Raw genomic sequence first — 23,218 nt, 5'->3', positions numbered from 1 at the left:
CTACAAAATGTAATCAAATATAATCAAAGATCTGTGAATCACAGAACAAACACACTATTTACTGAGTAGTCACTCCATTTGGCCAAAGTGCTTGGTATTCAGTACTGTAAACTAGAAATTAACACCTTTTCAGATACTATGCCTGGCAATAACAGAATCCCTAATTTCAAAGGGGAAGTGACTGATCTACAGGGATGACAATCCTGTTCCCTTATTACTACACAAAAACAAAAAGGCCAAAGCAATCTTACAGGAAAAAGAAAAGCAGCCTCGGACTAAACATCATGCCTGGGCTTACGAAATGAGAGCCAGCTAGAACAGAAAGAGCTCATCACCACTGACGTTTGAAAACAAAACACAACAGAAAATTCTAAAAAGTAAATTCCAGTCATTACATGAGTAGATAGTAAGTACTGTGAAGCTAACACTAATTTAATAAAGTATACAACTAAAGTACCAACATATGTACCTTCTGTTTTGCAAATCCAGGATCGATCACAAATACCACACCATCTATTGTCAAAGATGTTTCTGCGATGTTAGTTGACACAACTACCTGTTAAGAAATAAATAGTACATAAATTGTATTACAAATCAGGTAAAATTCAAATGACAGTAAAAATAGCTATGACAGGGTGCCTGGGTGGCTCAGCCAATTAAGCGTCTGACACTTGATTTCAGCTCAGATCATGATCTCCTGGTTCCTGAGTTCCAGCCCTGCATCAGGCTCCTTGCTGACAGTGCAGAGCCTGTTTGGTATTCTCTCTCTGCCCCTCCCCTGCACTCACGTGCGCTCGCTCACTCTCGGCTCTCTCTCTCTCAAAATAAATAAATAAACTTAAAAAAAATAGCCACGAACTTCTACTGAACAATGAATTTCAATCCAGTAAATAAACTAAAAATAAGGTTTCATCCTTAACAGCCAATGCAATATCAAGACAAATTAACATTTAAGATCTCGATTCAAAATTTCATTTAGTCCATTACAGCAAATTTCTTTCTCAACAAAAGCTATTACTTCAGGTTATCATTCAATCACATTATGTTTTGATTTCTTAAACCTAAGGATAGCATCGAAAGAAAAATAACGAAGTAACACAAGCTTACCTTACAGAAATGCCTCCCTTACAGAACACTATTTGGTTATTATCCAAACTCTACAACATTTCAGTATTTTCTTTCAATATTTCAATATTTTCTGACAATATTTATAAGGAAACTTTGTATCACCAAAACTCAACATTTTAAACAAAATGGCACATGAAGGCTAGGGGGCGGGTGGGGGGTCAAATCTCAAGTTCTACTCCAAGATCTGGCAAATCTTAAGAATCAACTGTAGATATTTTTCTAAAAAGAGTACAGTCTCAAACAAAACATCACTGCATACCAACCATCAAGAATCATTTGAACCTTTTATTGCCAGGGAATAATGTTTAAATCATTTACATACTAATACGGTAGCTAGTTTTTTTTTTATGTAAATATACGATGGATTTTAGATATATTTTAGGAAACTGGTTGGGCTTTGAGACTAACATGTCATGCAATTTTTCTTCTTAAACAGTAAGTAAATGGGATTCTCATTAGTATTTTTTCCCAGAACATTTGATTTTCAGGAACAGAAAACTGCCATTAAGGGAAGATGCCTATATATGCAAGCAGTTGACACAGAAGATGAATCAGATATAGAGCCTGCTCTTACAGCTTTTACATTTTGTGAAGGAAGATTAGACATGGACAGAAAGTGTAAATGACGCCAAAGATTCCCTGTGGGACTTAAAAAGGGTTTAATTCCACAGCGAAGACAAAGGAAGCTTACTGAGAAAACGGCACTTAGGAAACTTCTCGAGGCTAGGGTGGCATCTGCCGCAAGAGAGCCGGGAAGAACTCAGCTCAAACTCGAGCACATGGGCAGAAATGTCCATAAGCACAACTAAAAAATTAAAGGACTCGTACCGCCAGGCCATCATGGAGGTCTTAAAGCTTACTAGGGAGCCACTAACAGGGTAATATTTTAGAATCATTCACGTATCTAAAACCAAAATCCTTCTTTTCACTGGGCAGCTGCAAAGACTGCTAACGAGCAAACAGAGAAGAAACATGGAGGTTTGAGGTTACTGAAATATTTTTCAAGACATTTAGATGATCCGCACACGGCTCAATCGCTAGAACTGAAGCAAACATAAGCAAAGCATATAAGGTTGACAGGTGAATTTGAATAACTATCCTGAGTTTAATATTCTTCTACAAAGTCAGCGTCCTGTGGTGGAAGGGGCAATGAATTTAGGAGTCAGGTGGCAGAGCTGGGGAGCAAGCCCACAAAGATGAGTTCTAGTGGAAAGGTTTTTAACACTCCCAAACCTCAATTACCGTTTTTTTTTTTTTTACTCCTGCATATTAATCTAGATAAGACAAAGTTGTAACAAATAAAATTGCATAAAAAATGTAAAAATTCCTTATAAACTTGTTACAGAACCAGATACATGCTTGTGATTTCTTAGAGTCTTCTGGAATTCTGGGGTGAAATTACTATGGTTCTGGATATATATTTAGAACAATGGAGGAAATGAAAAAATTACATTTCACAGGTTTCTTCTACAACAGAATACAGTTAGTGTGATAAAAATTTCTTGATGACATCAATTCTTTAGAGTTACTTAAAAATAATTTTCCTCCATAAAATCATTTCATTTCATGTGCATGCATCTCCTTTTGGTGTGTATGTTACAAATCATAGCGTACTTACAAGGAGGTGTGGATTTGTGATTTCCCCAAGTGCTTAAGAATCACAGGATTAGGTCATCCTGGCAAACCCCAGGTCATTATCGATAGTCTACTGCTACCCAAAAGTCAAAGTAATGTTAAAAAAGACCAGAGAAATAGGACTTTCACGTTTTTTCCCCAAAGAAAAATTGGTTAAAAAACATCTGAGCAGGACTTGCCTACCATACTGATTTAATAATTATTAAGGTGTCTAGGAGAAAAAAGGCAGGGTTCTGAAACCATGGGAGGTAGGTTTGGGGACAAAATGAGGAAAAAACTCACATAACAAACTGTACAACTTTCAGGGTGCTTCTTCTAATAATAACTCTACTACTAGAGATGGAGAGGCAATACTAGCTAAGCCGAAAGAAAACCTACATACATAACGCCTGAGAACAAATAAAGGAGATGATAAAAGTTACCCAGCTCCCTTGAAACCTTAGCAGTGGACTAATGCAAGCCTAAGTATGTTCTAGATGTTAAGTGGCATATGATCTAATTAGGAACTGGCCAGAACACAAAATGATCCTGAATTTATCAAGGGACCTACATATGAACAATGGGAATATATATAAATGGGATAAGCTTTCTAGACTGTAACATGGCAATACGCACTCAAAGAACCTTAAAAAGTGTTCAAACCTCATTGGCCAAGCAATTATTCCAGGTAAATAACCCCTAAATATAGAATAAACTCTGTGGAAACAAGTTTGACGTCACTGCCAATTTTATGTTTTTATGTGAAGTGTTAAGATTAAACTTTCATCTAGATGTATCCTCTTCCCCCTCAATAACACGCCTTCCAAAGAAATCCACTTTGACTTATTTCAGTAATTCCACTTGAAAGTAGAACTCAGAGTTCGTTGAGTTGCTCTACTTGAATTCTACTTGGACACAATAATGCACTTAGGTTCAACTAGTCTGGATTTTTAGTCCCCAGGGAACTCTGCGGGGGTCGCCACTTCAGTAAGGACATTAACTTCTTTATTTGTACACGTCCCAGCAGCACCACACTAAGTTATCTTCAGATAGTGGATCATTAAGCCTCTCTTTAAAACTACAGAACCATCTCCACAAGGGCCATTTCTCTTTTTTATTGAGCAGTGTATGCATTGAGCCATGTTAATTAGTAAACTGTAAGATAAGCTACAGAAAAATCAGCTATTTGTATGGACAAAATTAATGAAAACTAAGTGAAATTAAAGAATAGTTGCTGGATTTTAATAACATCAAATCTATAAAACAGCAATTCTAAGTCTTAGTCAAAAGATGCATACAAGTAATTTATTGATGAGCAAACTTTAATGCTTCTATAAAACTACTGTAGCTTGAGCTGAAAGTCAAATACGTGAATAAATGTCAAGCATGATCAAAACAGGTAAAATGGGGGTGCCTGGGTGGCTCAGTTGGTTGAGCGTCTGACTCCTGATTTAGGCCCAGGTCATGATCTCAAGGTTCATGGGTCTGAGCACCATGTAGGGCTCTGTGCTGGCAGAGCCTCCTTGGGATTCTCGCTCTCCTTCCCTCTCTGCCCCTCCCATGCACATACTCCCCCCCTCTCTCAAAAATAAACATTAAACAAATAAATAAACAAAAACAGGTAACATGATCTACCCTCACATAAATACATGCATTCTCAACTTTCTTGATCACTGAAACTTTGAAGCTGTTTACCAGCAGTGCTGTGTTAGAAGTCCATGTAAAAGGAACTCAGTAACTATTTGCAAAAGGAATGCTAGTTAAAGTCCCCAATGCCCATAAAACTTTACCTTTAATAGAGCCTACATTTTAAAACTTTAATAGTAAAAAGCTGTCTTGCTTCTTTTACTGCAATCATATTATAAACTCTATTTTTCATAAGTTAATACATTCAGTAAGATAACAAGGCACTACTTACAAAAGGTGCCCCAATATAAACATGGAATTATACTTAAATATTTTGGTGGAATTTTAAAAACTGTATTAAATATTCTCTTTGTTCCAAACGTTCTAACTTATTACCTTCTACTTTATGCTAGCTAGTATCCTTATATTAGAACAAATTTAACGAAAAACAGAATCAAATTGTATTTTGTTTTACACAATTGGAAGCAGAACATAAATCCCTAAACATTCCTTTGTACTTTTAAATCAATTGTGAATATCAATCAGTGACAGTTTAACACTCATGAATGAAAGCTCCATTCTAGTAACTGGCAGTATAATGAATTCATGACAGAAGCAGCAAGCCTTGGCCTCTAGCCCTATATTTTATAATATAAACAGGACATTATCAAACTTGTGGCATTTTTGTTTAAAATAGCGCAACAGGAAAACAGCAACAGAATGCCAGTTCTTCCTGTTCCAGTACCCAGCCACTTGCCTTCACAGAACCTCTGCATCTTCCGCCATACCCTTCCGCCTTCCCCCAAAGTCCCACTAATCCCTTTGACCTCCCTAAGGGTCACGGTCGCCTGCTAGGTCATCGGCTCGTCATACGTGCCAGTCACGGCACTTGGCCGGGGTGTTTTTCTGCTATCTCTGGGTCTCAGCTGGCACTCCTACCTTCCTCCAGGCAACTTCTCCACCTGGCACCAAAAACAGGACTGGAGGAGTGAATCTTTCTCTGTAACTAGGCTTCCATAAAGACGTTTACTTTTCCTTAAACGTGCCAGGCTTCAAAGCTCTTTTTTTCGCATGACAATGACACACCAAGCGCTAATGAAGTCCTCCCTCCCTCTCCTGGGTCCATCCAGGAGGGCTGTGATAATGCTCTTCTCAGGCTGGAAGATGAAGCTGACTCATGCCAAGAAGAGAACATGATTTCCCAGCAAGAGGTCCTGTAGCCTTAGCTGAATGAAACACCATCAATGGATGATGAAGCAGCACTATGGCCCTTGGTCTGACTCTGAATTAAAAGCCCAGGATGGGATTCCCCAAGCCCTGGGGACTCCAGTGGCCCCCTCATCATCTATGGCCTTCACCACACATATATCCAACTACTGCTGAGTTATTCTTTTCAGGAAGACAAAACTCTCCTCAATATCCTTATGATTTAAAAGAACACAAAAAGCAAGAGTTCAATTATACTCCACGAGCTTAAGCTGAAGATCCTAGAAAACGTATCATCTACTGGACTGGCAGCAGACTGAACTTAACTTTCCAATACACTGATAATTAACAGAGCAAAAGAGCTCAGATGTGAAATATATTTCAGTAAGCTCAGGCCCTTTTAAGTTCTCACAGTAACCTAAAAATGGAATAAAAAGAACTACACGAAAAGACACAAATTTGGCAAATCTTGCTATATATGTAATTTTACTCAGTGGTTAAAAAAAAACCATCAAATTAAAACAAATGCAGATATGCAAAGTGTACATGATTTCAAGAAAAATTTAATCATCTGCCTGCAGGCTACTCCTCTTTACTATTGAAATATATAAGAAAACAGCTACTTTATATGCAACCACTGATACAGAATTATGCTAAGAATTCCACAAGTACTTTTCAGTCAACAGATCAACTTCAGAACTGTATACTAAAACTATCACTTAAACTTCAAGTTTTCCCCAAAGTTCAGAATGCACATAAAGTAACAGGGAAAAATATTTTAACATGTTCTAGAAACAGCACTACGACTAAAATAACTGGAAAAGTTCAACATAATGAAGCTCTGATCAGACAGTTTTTTAAGTCATATTCACTACTCTTGCTGATCTGAAAAACTCAGAAGGCTGATTTCTTCCTTATCAATCTCTTGTTAATTTACACTCCACTAAGCTGGTGTTGTATACCCTCTCAGTAAGTTCCTTTAATTTGAAAAATGTATCTGGTTCATTTAACTTTTACACAACCATGTAAAGAAATAATTAGCCCTGATATATTTAAGTACCTTGATAATGTGTAATTTTTCAATAATCATGATAAACATTAGCAAAAGATTGAAAAAAAGCAGAAAAAAGTTGTGAGACTCTGTTAGTCCTGAATATAGAAATAAGAGAGCAATAAATTCCAAATCTGACTGATAAGTAAATCATAAGTAAGTAATATTTCAACTGAGACTTTTTTCTACGTGAATATATTCAAGGAATTTATGGCAGCTACCATGAAGGACTAGTTTCTTCTAGATATAGTAGTACACTGTATACACAAAGCTTAATCCTTGATAATAATCTCCCAAGATGATGAAGGTAAATTATACCTACTTTCAAAAAGGAAAACTTTAAGGGATGCTTGGGTGGCTCAATTGCTTAAGTATCCGACTTCGGCTCAGGTCATGATCTTGCATTGCAGTTCGTGGGTTTGAGCCCCGTGTCAGACTCTGTGCGGACAGCTCAGAGCCTGGAGTCTGCTTCAGATTCTGTCTCCCTCTCTCTCTGCCCCTCCCCCACTACCATGCGCTGTCTCCCCCCCCCCCCCGCCTCAAAAATAAATAAATGTTAAAAAAAATTGTTTTTAAAAAATGAAAACTTTAAATCCAGAGATCAAGAATCTTCACAAATTTCATATACAGCTACTATTTAACCTAATGACTGACTCCACTAGTGTTTTTCAAACCTTTTCAAGCAATGTAATTTTACTTTCAAAGAATCTACTAGAACACCCAGCTCTTAAAAAAAATAAAAGGATAGCTGTTCTGTTTCAAACTGGAACTCAGATACCCGTCCCATCCCAACAAAGAGCCCAGAAACAGGTTTGGAAAACCCTTGCTCCCTTCCTATGCCAGGCAGACATCTATACTAAGAGAATCTACATTCCAGCTCTAAAGAAATCCACTTACTAATGGAGAGAAAGACAACACTAGGCCATCTCCCTCTTTTCTTTAGCCATTCTAATCAAACTCCCATTTAGTAAGGAGGGAATGGGAAACAGTACATGCTCTTACTTTATAGTCAAAAGTTATGCAAAATTCCACCTAAATATATGGTTTAACATTTGCATTTGAAATAGATTTTGTAGTGTGCGATCCAGATCACTATCAGCCATCACTTAGTCCTTAATAATTCAATATACTTTCATATCTCATACTTTCATACTTCGATACACTTTCTGTATTAATGAAATGTTTACAGAGAACATTTCTATGCTAACCTTTCTTCCAATCGCTCCATTCTGCTTTTTTGGAGGCGGAGGCTCAAAAATGCGTTGTTGCTGCTGAGGCGGAAGTGTAGAGTATAATGGAATGATTTTAATGTCACCAACTTCAGGGCCCAAATCATCAACCTCACGCTTTATTCTCTTACAGGCTTCATCAATTTCCTACAAAATAAAAGTCTGAGTGTAAAAACAAAACAAATACACACTGAAACATGTAAGTATTTACCATTATCTTAATTCTGTACAGCTTATTTCGAATTTGGTAAATCCAAACTAGGTAAACCTCACTGGGTTTCCAAAACTACTGAAGAAATTTTCATTTCTATAATCAAATAAATAGATAACTATCTTATTGGCATTCCACACTCTTTTTCTTCTAGTCAAATGTCCTAATTAATTCTCAACAAATTGTACTAAAATTGAAATTTCTCACCCAGGAATATTTAACTGCACTCATAACCTTTTCAATTTTCACAATCTAAAAGAAATTGATGTGCTAGATATTTTAAATAAGCCAATTAGGCTTTAATGTCACGTATCGCTAATGTAATTATATGGAAGATTTGCTTCATTGTGCCTAATGAGAACAAACACCTTTACAGTATCAACACAGATATTTAAGAAGTAGGCTAACCCAAATAACTTAGCATCTTCAAAAACTTCCCCATCACAGAATATAATCGCAATGCATTTGCATTCAAATCCAGGTTTTAAAGAGAAGACACACAATGATTACTCAAGAGTGTGGGAGACAGAAAATGAGAGGTAGGTGAAAGCTCTAAGGGAGTGGAAGGGGACTTAAAAATGGGGGGGGGGGGGGAGACCCAGAAATTTAAATTTTACTGAAACCTTAATTTGGTTATACTCAGAAGTATGTTAAATAATGTGGAAGCCTATCCAATGGACGACCCAATCAGAAGCTATCTTTATCAACAAAGTATCTCTTATTTAAAAATCAGAATGATTAAACAAAAAAGGGGGAAAATGCATCGGGTAAATGTAGTCTGTATTTTTATTACATCAAACTAAAATGATTTTCCTTGAAATGATTTTAAATCAAAATGCAATTCCGTTTCCATGCTAAAGAATACAAAGTTTCTGGGCACTTAAGAACAAAAATTTTCCCCTCTCGTTCAAATACAGTAATTTCCTTAAAAAACAGATAAGGGTCTTAGATAATTATCACACAGAAAATTACTATTAAGGACTTGATGTCAATAGTTCCCTTTGAAATCTGAAGTTTTAAAAGAAAATCAAAGACTGCTACTGATTGAAAGAAAAACTACAACAAATAAAACAAATATTTTTAGGGAAAAAAAAAAAGCTTTTAAATGCTGTATCTAGATTAGAATGCCCCCTGCTGGTATGCAAATACAAAATTATATCTCTTCCAAATCAAAAAGATTTGGATATAAGCCCCAAGTTAGTTTTTTTCTAAAATTAAGAAAAAGAAAATAGGAAAAAACTGATTCCAATATCCAGAATGTTTTTAATTTACTTAATTAAACATGTATTTGACCAGACAATAAAAGGTCCAATGCCAGCAAACATCCAGATGTCATATATCAGAAAACAAAGTACCCAAAATCGTACATTTGCAGATTCCAGAATTTTAACAAGGTAACTCCAGTTTTACTTGGACTAGGCTATCCAACGTGTCAAATGTGTACAGAGTTAAAACAAAAGCACTACTGCATGGGACATAAAGATATCTCTAAAGTTGAGAGGAAAAAATTCCGACACCACTTATGTTTTTTATATAAGCAAAGTTCTAAACACTTTTAAAACTGCAACAAAATTTTTCCTTAAGTTTACCAAATTCCCACAGTCAACATGGGAAGTTCAGAAAAGAACAAAGCTCATTGACATTCATCAGCATAAAGCAACCATCTGTTAGTTTTGAGCAAGACTGAGTGTTGAGACAGAAGCTCAGGAGTTTTTACGACTTTCAGCTCCAAAAGTATTAATATAGGTTAATAAATAAATTTGGACTAGTAATTTGAGGAGGCTGAACTCACTGCATATGGAAAAGACATTTTATTCATCAAAATTCACGGTAAAAGAACGTGCTGCTTTAAGAATGGTTTCAACATCTTCATATCACAAACAATTGATATTTCAGTTACAATCACTCTTCTCTAATTCAGAAGTATAGCTTCCCTAAGGACTTTTAATTTTAATCATAAGTCCAGATTTTATGCATTAACATAAAATAACACAAAGAAATTCTAGAATTCAAATTCTTCCCAACCTTTCACCAATTAAGATTGATCTCCTTTACCCAACTTTACTCAGATTAGCACACAAGCATTACTGTTTAAGTGGTCAAAATGGTAAAATGCTCGTAAAAAATCATTTTAAAATTTCATGAGAAAACTAAATTTTATGGGTGCTATTCAAATTTATGAAGACAAGAGTCCTGAGAATTCTAGGAGTCTACCATTTAACTGACCATGTAAAAGTAACACAGATTCACAGCCATGGAAAAATAGTATTTTATATGTCTTTGAGTCAGCTCTACTAAACGCAATCAGTGAAACAAAATACATTAGGTACTCTGCTACTTTCTCCCTAATGATCTTCAAAATTCAAGCCTAGTCACCTAAAGGGTATTTAAAAATATAACAGGGCACACGCAAAACTAGTTCACAATTACAGTTAATAACTTCACTGGAAAACATATACTCCAGCACACATCTGAAAACCATGGGGCTTACTCCCTTTTCCCAAATATGGGATGGCTGCCAAAATATCAAGTATATGAAGTTAAATCATAGAAAAACCTTTCATGAGACCATCTGATATTTGATAAAATTCTAATTTGCTTAGTTATCTGAATATAATGGCTATTTTAAGAAGTCGTTTAAGAAAATACGCTATGCACTCTAGATGAAGAAACTAGAGACCAGATACAAAAGGACAAAAAGACCTCAACAACCTAAACACTGCATTAGAGCATACATACTGTTTATATGCCATCAAAAAAGCATTTGGTACTCTTGTTTACAAAATATATAAAAATTCTTCCATTCAAAACACATAGAAAGGAAGACTAGTAGCAACAGAGGTGTATCCGTAAAACTGAATTTGCAACACGTTTTATATCCCAAAAGAAAAAGTATGACTGCGTTGGGAATGATTTTCCACCCAGGGGACATGTGGCAATGTCTGCAGACATTTTTGGTTGCTACAACCGGAGGAGGGAATGTTACTGCATCTAACGGATAAGGCCAAAGATGCCACAATGCACAGGGCGCCCCACAACAAAAATACTGATTGAACTACCAGGTAAACAGCGCTGAGGTTGAAAACCCTTGCTCTATAGAAAAGGAACCACGGCCAATGGGACACAAATCGTAAATTACATGAATACTGAAGAAATGCGGGGATAAACAATTACTCAACATTTCTAGCTCTTAAAGCAATAGCATTTGCTCAAATATTATGTATACCAAGCATTCCCGTAGAAACTGAATACAAATAAAATAATTCACATTCCAACAGAGGCAGGCAATCACACAGAAGACCTCTGATTTTGGTATCTGGGAGAACTAGGGCAATTCCCCACAACCCTGTCCAGAGTTGTGTCATTAACGTACTACAGGAATTATACAGGCTTAAACATTCCTCTGGGACAGTGACCTTTAAACCTAAGGAAATATAAAAGTGGCCTGTAGACCTCATCAAAGATGCAGATTCCTATATCTGGCCTCAGGTTTCACCTATTTCTGCAAGTCTGGAACAGGACCAAGAACTTGCTTTAACAAACTCTCCTTCCCCAGGCAGGCAGTCCACTGGCCACACTTGAGAAATGTTCTGGGGCAGAGTTCAGACCTTTTACCATAAGGGCCAAAACCATCAGGCTTTGCATCCACACAGCCTGTCTGTTGCACATTGTTTGGTCTTATTTACAACATTTTAGAAATGTGAAAACAGGGGCACCCGGGTGGCTCAGTCGGTTAAGTGTTCGACTCTCGTTTCAGCTCAGGTCACGCTCTCACAGTGTGTGGGCTCCAGGCTGGCAACTAGGAGCTTGCTTGGGATCCTCTCTCCTGCCCCTCCCCCGCACTCTTACTCTCTCCTCTCTCAAAATAAATAAATAAACTTAAAACGGAAAAAAAAATTCTTAACTAATGGGCCATACAAAAACTGAAACAGGAAAAGGGTGGTCACAGGTAGCTCTTTATTCAAATGCTGTAAAATTAAAATTTAGTCCTTCCTCTCACTAGCCACATTCAAACACTCACAAGCCATACGCTACCGCTGACTACCACACTGAACAGCACAGTTACAGAACACGTGTGGCACTGAGAAAAGGTCTAACAGAACAACGCCGCTCTAGAACCTGTGCGACTCAAACCTGGGGAGCTTCGGCATTACCCGGAAGCTTGTCAGCAACAGTCTCAGATTCCACCCGACCTACTGAATCAGAATCTGCAAATTTTCTACGTGATCTGCACGTATGTCAGTTTGAGAAGCACATTCTAGAAAACCCCTAAAGCCTACTGAAACAGAAGACAAATTCTAAGAACAGCCTCCACCAAAAGGCTCTCTGAAACGGATTTATCCAGACAGCTTTTTCCTCAACTTCAGCTCCAGAATGTCACAGCACACCTATAAAGCTACCGTGGGAAAGAAGTTTAAAACATGCAGCATCTGAGAATAAAACGTGTATCTTAAAACGGGTAAATTCTAACTAAAAAATTTCAACGATTCCTTACAATCCTCAGCGCGCACACAGATGACCAAACCAAAACACAAACATTCATTCTGACGTTGGATGGGCATCCAAGTTACTCAAGTTCATTCAAAAGCTAACGTAACAACCCGACTTCATAGGGGTTGTGTGGATCAAATTCATACCTCAGCAAAACTGCAAATTACCACACATCACTACTTACCGCACCCAGATCTCTCCAAAGTCGAGACTACAGCTGCTAAATCGTGAAATTCTAAAACAATTTATTCTCAGGGTAATTAACACTAATGACACAGAGGTATCCACAGAGTATACAAAGGGGTTATGTATTTCATATATAAATGCCATCAGGCTGAAGAGAAACTTCATACCATGGGATAAGAAATATGTGGTTAATATATGCCAAGTTCTTGGGCTTAAAAAGTTGAATTTAATATGTTTAAAGGCTAAATAATGAAGCAAACAATGACGATACCTCTTGACCAGTTAAGAAAAGTAAAAGATCTCCCTCCTCCTCTTCACACATGTGAATTTGGATCACTGTTCGAATGGCTGCTTCAAGATAATCTCTCTCTGGTTCAGGAGTATAAAAGATTTCAACAGGATGTGTACGCCCAGGAATAGTTAAGAGAGGACAGTTATCAAAGTAAATCTGGAATTTCCCTGCATCCAGAGTAGCGCTCATAACTATAACCTGCAAAGAAAACAGTCAATTATTTAAAGTTGTCTTCAAGGATTCTCCCATGGTCTTCAGGAAAAAAAGACAAGCAAATGTTTACTCTTCTATATACATCAATTATAAAAAAGCCTACAAAAGCCTTCCTACAAATAAACCAATTAAAAAATCAAATACAGACACTGAGCTACAGTAAAACACTTACATTTTAAAAAATAAGAAATAAACCTGATATCTGATAAATAAACTATATTTTCATGAAACAATACCTTAAAATCCAAAGTTTAGGGACACCTGGGTGTCTCAGTTGGTTAAGCACCCAACTCTTGATGTCAGCTCAGGTCATGATCTCACAGTCATGAGATGGAGCCCTGCGCTGGGCACAGTGCTGACAGCACGAAGGCTGCTTGGGATTGTCTCCCTCCCTCCCTCTGCCCTCTCCCGTTTATGCTCTCTCTCTTGCTCTCAAAATAAATAAATAAACATTAAAAAAAAACCCAAGTTTATAAAATACATAACATATTTGTTTACATAAGGTTAACATAATGTATAAAAGGGATTGGTAAAAGCAACACTAATAAACAGTACGACTACTGCTATGTTTATTAAAACAGGACATGACAACCTTGTACACAGAAAACATAGGATGCAAAAATAAAAAAAATCTGTGGCAGATATAAATTTACTCTCCTCTCTCCAAATCATCTTTAATAAGCATGACTTCTTTAGAAAAATTCCTAAATTAAACAGGGATTTTCTGCACTGTTGTAAAAAAGCCACAGCACAAAAGGCTCTTCAGGTGCCAAGGATGTAAAACTATGCAGTCACCCTCCCTCCATTGTAAATCACACATTATAGAAGCCATTAAAAATTTACTTGAATAAAAGCTTTCCCATTAACTATTCTACTAGAGTGTTAATTTCTACTTTTTGACTTTCCTTCCTGAAACCTTCAATAGTTCACACGATTTCACTTATATGTGGTATCTAAAAACAAAAAGCAGAAACAGGCCCATAAATACAAAGAACAAACTGGTGGCTGCCAGAGAAGAGGGAAGAGGAGTGATGGGCAAAATAGGTGCAGGGGAGTGCGAGGTACAAGCTTCTAGTTATGGAAATGAATAGGTCACAGGGATGAACAGTACAGCATAGGGAATACAGTCAATGGTACTGTAATGGCACTGTGGTGACAGCTGGTAGCTACACTCGAGTTGAGCACAGCACCCAGAACTGTCACTGCCAATCACTACGCTGCACATCTGAAACTAACACAGTGTGTCAACTATACTTCAATTAAAACAAAACACAAACTTCAACGGCTCCTAAGTTTTAATCAATGACTACTCATAGTACTTCAATCTTTAAAAATGTAAATTTCTAGAAGCAAAATCAAACTAGGATAATAATTTTTAAGACCCAGAATCCTTCTGCCTTGGTGGAGACAAGTAGGTTAAGTAAACACATTTCTGAGGAACAGCTTGTTCTGAGTATAGTTGTTCCTACTTCCCAACGTGACAAGTTATAACGGATGTGTTTATGTTGGGACAGAACAAAGATTTGATCCTTAATAGGAAGAAATTTCTATATTTAGTAAAGGGTTGGGTGGGGGTGCCTGGGTGGCTAAGTCGGTTAAGCATCCAACTTTGGCTCAGGTCATGATCTCATAGTTCGTGGGTTCGAGCCCTGAGTCAGGATCTGTGCTGACAGCTCAGAGCCTGGAGCCTGCTTCAGATTCTGTGCCTCCCTCTCTCTGCCCCTCCCCTACTCACACTGTGTCTGTGTCTCTCAAAAATGAATAAACGTTTATTTAAAAAAATTTTAATAAAAAAAAAAGAAATGGAAAAGATTTGGCTTCAAAATACACTACTAAAAAGTGGAATCATACTAAAGTCTAAAATGAAGACACAGCTAAGGATATTAGAAACAAAGAAAAATGCCAACGCAGGTACTTACTGGTTCCTTCTTTTACAGTTGATTAGAGTAATCAGCATGTGTTCTGTTTTTTATATGTACCTTTTTTTTATGAAATAAATGAGTAAAAAAATTACTTCACCTTTAAATCTGATCTCTGTCTTACAACTTCCTTCAGAACACCCATGAGAATATCTGTAGCCAATGTCCTTTCATGAGCCTCATCAAGAATTATTACACCGTAACGCTCCAGGAGGGGATCATTCATAGCTTCGCGAAGTAACATCCCATCAGTCATATACCTATATTCACAAAAAAAAAGTTGGCCAAGGTTCATTTAGGGCATTTAAAACTGAACTTCATGACATAAAAATAAAACGCAAAGACATCAGGTGAATCAAAATTAAACCTTCTCCCAAAACAAATGTGCTATTGTTTCATAATCAATTGCAAAATTAACCATCAAGAAAAATTTCTAAAGAGTATATATGAAACAAGTCATACACTACAAAATCTTGTCAAGTGAGACTGTAATGGTGAAAACGTGTTAACAAATTTAAATCTGATTATGGAATATAATGATCACGTGGTTGCACACAAATACCAAAGCAAAAGTCATCACTTAAATGAGTGTCTAAAGTACAAAATTTAAAACACAAATATTCAACCCGCAAAACAAAACTAAGACACTTGTTTTGTAACAACACTAAAATGTTACCACATGCAAATTTACATTTGTTTAAAGCCGGAGTAATTCCCCACTTACGCTAACAATAGGCTACTCGGTTCAAAAGAGCTAGAACAGCATGTAAGTGTACCATCTCTTTTCCCAAGCCCCACCCAATTCAATGAAATGATGGCAAAGAAGCACAAAAAGGAATACATTCATGGGATAATAAGGGGCAGCACTAGTGCTATAGAAATGTGATAAATATGTATGAAAGAGAAAGGCAAAGGACATCTGCTAAATCAATGAACTAGAGAGGGAAACCAGGTTTAGAGAAGGTTCAAGACCAATTGGCTAATGTAGCACTCAGATGAAGTGTGGTTTGCAAATACCGGTATGGGCAGCCATCTCCCATCCCTTCTACTCCACCTGCTACCGTCACTAGCACAAAACAACCATATTTTGTTTGGCATGTGGACAAAATAAAGTCCACCTGCAAATGCTGAAGTCACAGTTCATTCAATTAATGTGTTTATTTACAAATTGAAAAACAGTATAAAAATCTGAAATCATCATTTATGACTTTGCTATTTTGGGTCTCTACTTTTCACAAAATAGCCTAACCTAATCTTTCACGGACCAACTTGGTATTTTTAGCTAATGCCATCTGTTGGAGCACTTAAATTCACCAAATTGACAATGTACAATAGAAGTGAATCCTTCTCTTTAATTCACCTGAACTTAATTCTAAATTTAATAAGACTTTTGGCAAACAAACCCATCCTACTCAATATATTTCAGGCTTCTTTCTTCTTTGGCCATATTTTTTAAAGCAAACTACGTTTCTGGAGTTGACACAGCACTACCTGCAAGATTATTTTATATTAAGACCATGAAAAAAAAAACCAGTGCCAATTAAACTATGACTCAATGCCTTAATGACAGGGCAGCACAGAGCATGAATCAGCTACACTAGAGCCTGTAGTTGCTTTGAAATAGCTTTGATCTATTTGAGGATATTTAGAACTTCTCCTGTCTTCAGATGTGATTACTGACATAAGACAGGCAATCCTTTTCCACATTATCTCAGTAGCAAAACGTAATACAGTTTTCATCTACTTTGCGAGTAACTTCCTCAGACTCAACAAAGCGCTTGTCTGTTGCCTTGCAAGGCAAGAAAAAACCCAAAAGAACAAAAACCAAATTGGTCACTTGACAAACAATAAATATTTGTTTAAATACTATCAAATTCATACCACCATACTGCTCAGTTTCCAAGTTTACTCATTTCAAAATAGAATCCTAGTGTCATCTTTTTGAAGACATTTTAATTAGCAAGTTACCTCAATACATAGTTCCAACAGTAGCACATTACTTACTTGAAGTGAAGTGAAATAGGTACAGTTAGATCAAGTTCAAGCATTCACAGGCAATAACCACCGAACAGCTACCAGTCTGTAAGACCCTCAGACTGTAAAAATGTACCTTCAATCTCACATACTAAAAATATGAGAAAGTCACAGAACTGATAACAGATCAGACTTGAACTTGAAAACTCCTTGAAACACATTAAGATAAAAAGCCACTCTCTTTATTTTGATCTTTTTCCTGCTCAGACTCCTCAAGCTTCAACAGCATAAAGTAAAAGCATTCAAAAGCACAGTTAACCCAAATACTCATTCTTTTATATTTTTCTGAGAACAAATGCTGAGAATTGGTGTAAATGGCAGAACACCAATACTGTACATTAACGGAACTATTTGCCATGTTTTATTAGAAACTAGGCATAGTGTATGTACTCAGTTAAATGGTCAACCAAACCCTCAGACTTCCAGACTCCAGAGACAGACTGTCAACACTACTCTAGTACCTCAATATTCGATCATCACCCAATGATCCAATTCCACGAGATGCTACTGTTATCTACTGCTATCCTGTTATCACAGGAATGTAAGAAACTTACTGTTTGTGCTTATAGAGAACTTCAGGAAAAACTACATTTTTAAAGTTGAAAGGTCTCTTAAAAATACAGTCAATACTGCTGCTTTTCCAATGAACAAAATTCAATATTAGTAGTTAATCTTTCCAGGGTCTTGAAGCCAATTAAGCAGCTTATTAAGACTAGTTATCACTGTACTGATTCCCAATCCTGGGCCCCTCCTACATTAACACACTCTCCTCAAAGTCCCAAGAAAATGTACGGATAAATACAATAGCAAAAAGTAAGCTAGTGTGGGGGTGGGAGTTGGAAACATAGGGAAAAAAAGTTTGTGATCTACTGAACAGAGATTATATTAAAACAAACAAAAGTATTACTCTTCTCTGTCCTTCTTTGTCTACAGTGGATGCTGTTAGTCATCCGCACTTTTTTTTTTTTTTTTTTGGCCCTGATTTAATTGATCCCAACCCTTAGGTGGTCTTTTGTTTTACATCAGGGAAACAGAACTAGATCTATCAATAACCCAGCACCAGATGCAAGTCACATAAAAGTGTCCTCCAAAAACAGCTATGTCCTTTTCCCCCTCCCCATCTGACTTGAAAACTGAGCAATGCCCTCTTTAAGTGTATGCCAAACCTGGACAGATTTCTGCCTTAGATCTAACTAACATCTTTCTCATGTATCACTTCAAAATTCTAATTCTGTCTCTACTGGAGTATCTTATTAACATCTGAAAAACTTAAGTATATTTTATTGGAAAACTGGTGTGTTAGGCCTTGAGAGTTTTGTGACAATCCTTCTGTTGTGTGTCACCACAATCACAGACTCCTTTACGGCATGCTTTGATTACTAGGCTTGAGGCAGTCGTTACCATTGTATTATATTTATACGCAGTAAATTCTTCTATGTGTGCTGTATGTCTGAGGTTTTGAAATTTTAAATAAAAAGTATACTAGTATGAACTTAAGCCGTTGACTCTGGGAACATTGTGGACTTTTCAAAGTACAATAAGAGGTTCAAAGTATAGGCATATTCACTGGCAAACTAGAGGGGATGAGGGTCTAGATCAAGACCCACGTTCAACAGGTCAAAAATGTCAGAAATAATGAAGACCACAACCAACTGACCTGGCCTATTTCAAAACCAGAGGGGAGGCAGGGAGCAAGACCACAGACCCATCATCCCCAGGTTTCCTCCCTCTCTGTACTCCTCCTTCCATCTAGACCCCTCTGGCCCGCTGTCAGTGTCGTTTACTTATGCTACAGAGAGGAAAACAGACGGAAGGATCCAGCAGTTTGCCTAATTGAGCCAATACCAGATTTACTGGCAACTTTGGCTACATGATTTATGAGATGATTTCTTCGTGTTCAGAGTGACTTGATTCTTATTCTTTATGCTGTTTTGTATGGAACAGCACTTTATCTGTGTTTTAACAGAACTGCTCCCTCGTATCCTTTATGGATTCTTGTTTTTTCTTTCCTTGCTAAATTATGCACAGAGGGGTGTGTGTGTGTGTGTGTGTGTGTGTGTGTGTGTGTGTGAGACAGAGAGAGAGAGAGAGAGAGAGAGAGAGAGAGAGAGAGAGAGAGAGAGAGAAAGAGACAGAGAGAAATTAAGGCCTTTATTAACCTTGAGAAAAAAAGAAAAGCTACCCGATGATCTGCTGTACTACTAAATAGATGAGGCCCTCCACGTATGTATAAATAAATAAATAACCTAACACAGAGCACAGAAAAAGGCAGAACCAGGTACTAGTGATCCTATAAATTATAACCATTTTCCTTTTAAGTTTTACCACCTTTCATAATAATCATGGAGTATTTATGCAGACTAAGGCATCAGTCACAAAAATAGGGTGTCACACTATTAAAACTGTGATTACCTAATTTTGAAGTTTCAATGACAGACTAATAATTGAAAATTGCACAAGAGAGTCAAATTCTACATTTGACTGGATACCCTGTTATCCAGTGTTTTCCGGTCTTGAAACAAAGACTCGCTTAAAAAGTCATCTGTATTACCTGAGAACTGGTTAGAAATACAAAACTTGGGTCTTGCCCCCTGACACAATCACAAATTGGGGGATGAGGCTTAGCAATCTATTCTAACCAGCTTTCATGTGACTCTGACGCTCGCTAAAGTATGAGAAACAGTACTCTAAGTCAAGGCAAATAAGAGGCATGTTAAATAGATGCCTAAAGCAGCAAAAGCATGCTCGGAAAGCAAGTCAAAAGCAGTTCCTATTTCCAACCCTGTTTAATTAAGAAAATAAACCAAAGAAAACCTCAGCGTGCTGAGTAGTATCAACTTAACTAGAGTATTTTTTTGTAACGGGCACACGCAAATGGCATAGTACAACAACTAGTGCCAAACCTCACACCAGCCAGTATCACCAATTCTGACGTGAACCAAGTATGGCAAAACATGAGATACTGCAAAGGCATTATTTGTTTACTTTTGTGTTTACATATACGTAAGAGTTTTTTGAAATCTCTCTCAAGTGGTCTGGTTCAAAGAACGAATCATAAAAAAGATCCCACAGAAAGGTGAAAATGTTTCCCAAAATGTACACCAGAAAGTTTTAAATTTTTAATGAACCCTATCAAATTATTTATAACTTTAATGAATCTCAATGACTAATGCTCAAATTATGAGTAATGAAAATGTGTCGATATGGGGAAATAACCCCCAGTAACTCAGTGTTATGTTTTCTGATGAGGGAATATATTGAGATAGAGACTGTGTGCCTTCCTGAATCCCCACCTCAAACCTTACATCCATCTAAAAAAAACTCCAGATAGAGGTGCCTCGGTGGCTCAGTCAGCTAAGCATCCAACTCTTGATTTCTGCTCAGGTAATGAACTCACAGTTCATGAGTTCGAGCCCCAAGTAGGTCTCTGTGCTGACAGTGCAGAGCCTGCATAAGATTCTTTCTCCTCTCTCTCACTCAAAATAAACTAAAATATATACATGTAATATATATATATATTTTGTAATATATATATATTTTATATATACATTATATATATATATATATATCCAGATTGATCAAAGATGTGTAAAACAAACTAAAACAGTAAATAGTGGAACACATGGATTCAAATAATTCAATTCATTAAAAGCACTTGTATAAAATTCAAGTTTCTACATGGTATGAAGTGTGATAAACAAAGCAAAAAAACAGGAGCAAAAATTAGAACTTAAATACAGAATGCCAATTTTGTTAAGAAAATTGCAACTTCTATCGAGAAAGCTATTCTGTTAAAAGCACCTACGATCCATACGAAAAAGGCCAGCTCAGGTCACCCCGGTGGCTCAGTTGGTTAAGTATTAGATAGACTTCAGCTCAGGTCATGATTTCGCAGTCTGGTCCATGGGTTCAAGCCCCACATCAGGTTCTGTGCTGACATCTCAGAGCCTGGAGCCTGCTTCAGATTCTGTGTCTCCCTCCCTCTCTGCCCCTCCCCTGCTCGCTCGCGGTCTCTCTCTCTCTCTCTCTCTCTCTCTCGCAAAAATAAACATTAAAACAAATTTTTTTTTAAGAAAAAGGCCAGCTAACCATAAAAAGATGGGCAAAGAATATGAACAGACACCAAGTTTTATTAATCCTATAGTACTCTACACTTTTTCAAATTTACCTTCTCTGTGATTGGGATGCATTTTAAAATACCACCTTACAAATGACTGTCAGTCAAGCAGGTAGCAATACTTTTGGAAAGTTGAGAAAAGCAGTGGTCTTAGATCCAAAAAGAAACACAAATGGCTACAAATACATGTAAAGATTTCAATTTCATACAAAAGAAACGCAAACTAAAACCATAATAACATTTCATTTTTCACTTATAATACTGACAAATATAAAAAGTTCCACGGGTGCCTGGGTGGCTCAGTCAGTTGAGCCTCCGACTTCAGCTCAGGTCATGATCTCACAGCTTGTGAGTTCGAGCCCCGGGTCAGGTTCTGTGCTGACAGCTCGGAGCCTGGAGCCTGCTTCAGATTCTGTTGTCTCCCTCTCTCTCTGACCCAACCCACTCGCATTCTGTCTCTGTCTCTCTCAAAAATAAACATTAACAAAAAATTTTTTTAAAAAAAGTTCCACAACACAGTGTCAGCAAGGAATACAGGAATAGACACTTGCATGCTCATTATTTACTGGTTGGGGTAGATACATCTATGAAGGGCAATCTGGCAATCTAATAAAATTCAAAGACACCCTGTGCCCCAACCAATTTCATTTGTAGGGAATTCATTTCAGACATATATTTACGCATGTGTGAAAAAATGCGTGGACAAGGTTCTAAGAGGGTACGAAGGGCAGCAAGTGTTTTTAATAGCAAAGACCCCAAATCTGAGTATCCATCGATAGAATCTGACAAACTATATACAGTCATTAAAAGAAATAGGGCAACTTTATTTTTACCGTTCTAGAACAATGTAAGTGAAATCAGCAGCCACGTCTTACACCAGCCCTGCTATAAACACTGAAGAAGTTAATCTTTAGTTCTGAAAATCCTAGTTATGTAGTGCCATTACAATGCTGTTAGGATTTGGTTACCTTTCAAAGTATAGACTTTATTCTGGCATAATTAAATATGCAGATAATATAAAACTGCATTTCTTAAGAATCCAAAACTTGACACAGCATGACCCAAAGAAATTCTTGGTACCTACTTTGAAGTTTATCTATTATAAATGACTGGTACTGTTTAATTACAATTACCACTTTCCAAATACTTACATATAAAAGAATTACATGGAGATGAGGAATGAGGATGGTTGAAGAGTAACAGTGGTTAAGAATATATCCTTGATGCAAGACAAACTTAGGTTCAAGTCCCTGCTTTCTTATTGGCAGCTGACTTTGAACAAGACCAACTTCTCTCATGCTCTATTTATAAAATGAGAATACGGTCGCTTTTGTTTAAATTAAACAAAACAATGTATTTAAAAGAACCTAGTATACCAATTGTCTGACATCTGTTAAATACTCAATATAGAAGTCCACACTACACTCTTAATTACCTCTTATCTAATGAATAAATCCTCGAGATAATCATACCCTCTTTAAAACATACAGTGGTATAGCCACATCTCTGTTCCTACCAGTTGGGTCAACATAATTATACTTGACATGAAATGGGAAACTCTTAGCACAGAAAAGAGTTTTATATGCATGTCCTGCTATGTGCTCAGAAAAGCTTGAAAAAGTTGTTACACACACACACACACACACACAACTATCAAATGCTTGACATAACTATAAGAGTAAAAGCAGTCTGGAATTCTAGAATTTCAAAGGGTGAATTCGCTTGATTTCCAGAAAGATAACGCTTGTGTATTTTGTAAGTGTGTGAAGTTTATAAATACCACGGTAAGATCTAGACATTTTACTACATAATTCAACTCCAAACAAAGGGTCCGTATTCAAGGAAAAGGTGTCAGTCCTACATTAACAGACTGATGAATGAATGTACAAGTTTTAAGTTAT

The 23,218-nt window shown here is 36.9% G+C and overlaps 1 protein-coding gene across 1 annotated transcript in view; it reads right to left on the bottom strand.

Moving 5' to 3' along the window:
- DHX15 (DEAH-box helicase 15) overlaps positions 1 to 23,218 on the bottom strand; it is a 61,610-nt gene that overhangs the window by 15,308 nt on the left and 23,084 nt on the right. The window contains exons 4-7 of the mRNA XM_042984848.1: positions 15,267 to 15,426; positions 13,014 to 13,232; positions 7,834 to 8,001; positions 470 to 556 (exon numbers count right to left, since the gene is read on the bottom strand). Coding sequence (XP_042840782.1) covers positions 470 to 556; positions 7,834 to 8,001; positions 13,014 to 13,232; positions 15,267 to 15,426 — 634 coding nt within the window. The remainder of the gene's footprint in view (positions 1 to 469; positions 557 to 7,833; positions 8,002 to 13,013; positions 13,233 to 15,266; positions 15,427 to 23,218) is intronic.

Source organism: Panthera tigris, chromosome B1 (genome assembly GCF_018350195.1).
Source record: "Panthera tigris isolate Pti1 chromosome B1, P.tigris_Pti1_mat1.1, whole genome shotgun sequence".
Taxonomy (NCBI): Eukaryota; Metazoa; Chordata; class Mammalia; order Carnivora; family Felidae; genus Panthera; species Panthera tigris.
This window is presented reverse-complemented; position numbering and strand designations above follow the sequence as displayed.